The 5,701-nt window shown below is 41.1% G+C and overlaps 1 protein-coding gene across 1 annotated transcript; it reads left to right on the forward strand.

Annotated features, from left to right (window-relative positions):
* On the forward strand, positions 1 to 5,453 carry rad21l1 (RAD21 cohesin complex component like 1). Its single transcript, XM_034537630.1, has 13 exons — positions 1 to 147; positions 253 to 382; positions 1,073 to 1,172; positions 1,544 to 1,647; positions 2,028 to 2,132; positions 3,256 to 3,357; positions 3,631 to 3,729; positions 3,876 to 4,105; positions 4,224 to 4,305; positions 4,400 to 4,542; positions 4,642 to 4,752; positions 4,987 to 5,061; positions 5,274 to 5,453. Exons 1-13 carry the CDS (start codon positions 1 to 3, stop codon positions 5,451 to 5,453), a joined length of 1,608 nt encoding a protein of 535 aa, XP_034393521.1.
* Positions 5,454 to 5,701: the final 248 nt, after the last annotated feature.

The raw sequence follows: 5,701 nt of genomic DNA on the forward strand, positions 1-5,701 counted from the left end.
ATGATGTTCTACACTCAACTCTTCACCTCCAAGCGGGGGCCTCTCGCCAAAATCTGGCTCGCAGCGCACTGGGAAAGGAAACTCACAAAGGCCCATATATTTGAATGTAATTTAGAAACAACCATCAAGGACATCATTTCCCCAAAGGTAAAATGTCCACAAAAACCACATATATTGAAATAACTTGCGCCTAAAGTGTGAGTGCAGTCTGAGATGTGTGTGTGTGTGTGTGTGTGTGTGTGATCTTTGTAGATGAAACTTGGTCTGCGGACCTCCAGTCATCTGCTCGTTGGTGTGGTCAGGATCTACTCCAGGAAAGCAAAGTATCTCCTTGCAGACTGCAGTGATGCCCTTGTTAAAATTAAAATGGCATTCAGGCCAGGTAAAACATCCTGTTTGTGCCATCAGTGTCAACTTGAGTGTCTTGTAGATACAGTGGACTGGCTAAAAGGTTCATTATGGCTGGTTAAAAATGATCATGCAGTGGAGTAAACAACTCTCTAAAATGGTTTCATCTGAAACTGAATGTCATGACCTCCATTATTTATTGCAGGATTGTCGTTTTCAATTTTGTACCTAATAAACCAATAAATACTTTCTCTAATGAGGACAACCACCAGAGGGTAACAGACATAATTACTGAACTAAATTATTTAGGGAGGAGAGAAGGAGCTCAATGTGAGAATATGATACGCATGTATGGTTTCTCTCATGTGAACTATCACACAGAATAAACGGCCCTGAAAGGACAGAGACAGAATATGGGCATACATGTATGTAGCTAAAAGCCTTTTAACACTCACCCAACAAGGTCAATAAGTTAACATCCCTGAATTCATATAGTAATATATTATCTCAGCTGATTAGTTCTTATATGTAAGATCCTGAAGACTTCATCTGTACATTTTGCAGATCTATTCAACATGATCTTTTAGTGCTCGTCAAAGCTCAGAATAAACGCCTCTTCAGTTAAATCACTGAGTGCTATTCTTACCTATTCTAGTTTTAAGCGCAGTATATATTTGTATAATATTTGTATAATATTTGCCCTGTTTCTCTGTCAACACACCAGGTCAGACAGATATGCCTCTGGAGGGGCTTGAAGCAACACTAAAAGCAATTACTTTGATTGAAGATTTCACTGCTTTTGATTCCCAGCTGCCACATCTAAGGTACCATCTTCTCTTCTCCGACAAATCGGAACCTGACATTTATAGATTCAGGTTTTTTTAAGACACTCAAAACATAGCAGTTTAAAAGCCACATGCTTTATTCACAAATGCAATACAAACAATATAAAAGCATATACTTTTTGAGCTTCTCAAATGACCATAATTGAAAACAGATACTCAAAGATGAGTTTCATGACACATTTAAGTTGTAATGCCTGGATTACAAACTTAACTGATGTTATCATTTTGACTTTTAAATTCTGATAGCTCACCCTTTCGTTTACATTTGGGTAATCCATTGTTTCTTTAAGCCTTACAAATAAGTATTCTGTCTGTGTCCACACTATGTTCTCTTCATACTGGGACACCAGTAACATCGATGTTGTGGACCACTTTTCACTGAACCAGTGTCGATCAGAAGAAATCACTCTGAAAGAAGATTTTGGAAGTGGCTTTCTTAACTTAGTAGATTTCGGTAAGAACCATTTTGTTCTCATGTTATGTTTTGGAGCCGTTTGGTATGTAAAGCATTCATTTATTCCTGCTACTTACAAGTATAATATTATTATTATTATAAATGAGCCGTGCCTTCACACCAGCCTATATGTTTTTTCATTGTGATGACTTAGGTACTGCAACAGTAATTTATTTCCAGCAGACCAAATCCATGAAATTATACATTCGTTACCCGCTTTTAAAGAATTACATCTGCAGTAATGAATGTGCTCGAGGTTGATTTCCACAGATAGGCTAGGAAAGTGGAAATACACTGAGAGACAGACTAATGCGTTATTTCGTTGGATTTGTTGACGATAACAAAAAAAAGGTCCTCTGTTTGTGTGATCCGATGGGTAGGAGATGATTCCCAGAACCACCAGAATGGGCTGCTGGATATGAGCTTCCAGAGCTTCACTCAACATGACGATTTTGGGGATGAGAACAGAGGACTCGACCTACTCGGTAGGGATTGTAAATGAATCATACTTTCTTTGCCATATTTTACTTGAGAGAAGCACACACACCAGATTGCCTTGTCCCAATTCGAGGCCTCCAAAGTCCTCCAAAGTCAGCCTTTATGGACCAATTATGTCATAACGCGCTTAAACAGATTTTTCCACAGTTTATTCTACTCGGTAGCCTGGATATGTCATGGATCAGAAGGCATTAAACGAAATGGAAATTAAATATATGGATACATTTACAGTTAGTCTGGTACAATTCCCCAATCATTTATAATGTGTTTCAGTAAAATGTCAGAACTTATATGAAGGCATCCTGGAACTTGTCCCAGTTATCTAGCGGCGTTTGCACTTTGTCAGCAGTTTAGGGTATTGGACTTCTCAGGACCGCACAAGCACAACAATATGTAGGTTTCATCTCTGTGAGGCTAAACTGTCTCATTTGGGGAGGAAGCAGAAATTCAACCTTGCCTTCACATCCTCTGAAGGGCCGAGTGTTCATGGGTCTTTGAAGTATCCAGCCTCTGAATTGGGACAAAAAGAATAAGAAACATCTGAGACTCACGATAATCAAAAAAGGAAAAAATTCTCTCTGCACTCATTCATCCGTTGTGTTGATTTGTAGGAAGAAAATCCTCCTTCTGCTACAGATTACATTTAAATACCAAAAGTATTTACTCTTGGCTCCTGTGGATCCTTAAGAAATAAGGCCTTTATTGCTATTCAACATTTTAGATACATCTTTAAAAAGTCTTAAAAATGTAGGATTTTATGAATTAATTTTTCTTCTGACTTTGTAATTTAAAATGTAACAAAACATTACCACTACCATGTCACCCACGGGGTAGTAAGGAACTAATGTTCCTAGCCTCTGAATTTGCTCAGACACGTTTGCAAGCAGTTGCAACAACACGGGCTACATCAGCAAGTAATATTTTGGTTATTGTAAAGTTGGTCTTTAATTAATTCTGGATGGCACTAAAAAGTTTAAGTCTTAAAATCTTGCCTTCAGCTGTTGTAATTCTGCTGCTCTATATATATGGCCTTGTTATGTTATTGGTGATTCTTTTCTTTATTCAAAACTTTGAGTGATTGTTTCTCTTTAATTCTTATTGACCCTGAAGACTTCCTGACAAACTCCAGTGATAATGCTGAGTCCACTGACTTCATCCTGGAGGAGCCTCAAAAAAGAAATCCAGAGATCGCTACACTCAATCATCAACAAGGTGACGTTTCATCATTAGTTATTTCAACTATTTATATCCCGTATTACCTTCTAACAAAGTAAAGCACCTCCATTTCAACAGCTGCTTCGTAGTAGTTCAATAATTATTAGTGCTATGCCCGTATTTCGCATTTTCAACTGGGTCGTCAGTGTAGATGATAGTTGTGTTTGATTGTACAGCTGCGCATTGTTTGCGTTGCGTTCTGCTCAAGACGGAATATATTTTAATTCAGATTTACATTGAATATCAAAACAGATTCCATATGTCTTCCAGATTGTGAAAGAACGGAGATGGGGACCCCAACACTGAATGAGACCACCCTGCTTAATAACGAGGAGGAGGCCTTTGCACTTGAACCTGTGGCCGTCACTCGTAGGCGCAGCGACCCTCTGACTGTGTTCCCTCCACTCACAAATCATATCGCTTTACAAAGAGAGTCGAGTCACACAAACGGTGGGCTCTCGATACCCGACGCCGCAAAACAAGCGCTCTTATGACCTCCTCCTCTTTCTTTTCAGCAAACTCCGAGAAGAAGAGGGGGAAGAGGAAACGCAAGTTGGTCGTGGACCAGACTAAAGAGCTGACCAATGAATGCATCCGAGGGCAGCTTCTCGACGATTCCGATCTGTTTGCCTCTCTGGACATGGCCCCACCAACCGTGCAGCTCATGCAGTGGAAGGAGAGCGGCGGTGCAGACAAACTCTTTGCACACCCGTGTTCAAGCGTAGCAGCTCCACAGATAAAGAAGGTAAAAACATTAACAAATCCCTGCAATGTTGGTCTTTTATCTTTAAAAAACAACAACAACGGATCAATCCATAGTGAACATTCAATTGAAGTTACTCCTTTTTTTTTGCCACCTGCAGCTCTTTGCCAAAAGTATTTTCCAGGTGAAATCTCTTGTGGTGCGCGAGGAGGTGGAGGGGATGCGCCACGATGGACAAGAAGGTAGGAAACTTTCTATGAACTATAATCGCTCTATTTCAATGTCCTCTGTTCATCCTTTTGTGACATGCAGTTTGCATCATGGTGTCTTGTATAGTTCAGAGGGACACGCGCAGCCTCACGACAGACGACGTCAGTGTCGTAGATTCATCGATAGATCCCGAAACACACAACACCGCGCTGACCGACCTTGAGCACATGGATGACAATCAACTTGAGAATTATTCAGAGCACGCACAGGTAAGCCTTAGCGCGTCGGACTAAGAGAAGTTATTAATTTCCCTTTCATGACGTCCTTTTACCTTTCTCATGTTTGGTTTGTAATCTGTTACGTGACAGGTTCAAAACAGTTCGGAGATCACTCATCCAGGGCTTCCATCAGAGGACTCCATGTTTGTCCACCCGTCTTGCATGCATCAGGAGACTCAGTCCACTTCCCTCCACACTCAGGTGCCTGTGAATACACACATAGAAACAGGGCAGGAAGTTAGACTCTGCTGGACTCCAGTTTCACTGGCCTTATCTTTGGAATGAAAGTAAAATAAAAATGGCTGGTGCGGTAAACAAACTACAAATCTATCAGTGTTTGCCAGATGGCAGCTGCTAATTTGTGGCTTCCCACGCTGCCTTGGAGATGTTCCCGGCATCACTGACTGAAATACGGTCCCTTTTTCTAACCTGCAGTCTATGCTGGACAGCCAGGACTTTGAGGAGAGGAGGATAACCAGACGAACACAGAAGCTTCTGGACATTCTAAAAGTAAGGACGTAAAAAAAAAATTAAAAAACTCTCACATAATATATTTGTGTAAAGCCTGCATGTTGTTTCCATGTTAGGCCGTGTCCCTGCTCTATTTAACATCGTATGGCAGATATGAATCTATAGTCTCAGCGGACAGGGATTTAAATGCAAGGGCGAGGCAGGACTAGGGAGAATGTCGGGAAATTCAATTCTCTCCCGTATTTTGTCAGAGCGACAGTGACGCCGCCACGTTCAGCCTGGGGGCGCTCTGTGAAGGAGGCACTCGCTCACAGGCTGCAACCACTTTCTTCTGCCTCCTGAACCTGAAGAAACTCAAAGCCATTCACCTGCAACAGAGAGCGCCCTACGAGGACATAATTGCCACACCTGGAGCCAATTTCTACAATTAGTAAAAATACCAGTTTCTTAAAGTGACAGCGTTGCAGTCTCGGTTCTGTCGGCTCTGCCTCGTGCAGAAGTTGCACATGTTTGTGTTATTATGTCAGTTTCTCTTTGTTTGGGCCCGATAGCGAAAAACAGTTTGAAAAGAAGAATCTCTTTTTACATGATACGTCACACACACTGGTATGCTTGTGAGTGTGTGTGTGTGTCTCAAAACTTGTAAATACTATTGTGCTTGTTCTCAGCATTCAAAACA

The sequence above is a fragment of the Cyclopterus lumpus genome, chromosome 7 (assembly GCF_009769545.1).
Source record: "Cyclopterus lumpus isolate fCycLum1 chromosome 7, fCycLum1.pri, whole genome shotgun sequence".
Classification (NCBI taxonomy): Eukaryota; Metazoa; Chordata; class Actinopteri; order Perciformes; family Cyclopteridae; genus Cyclopterus; species Cyclopterus lumpus.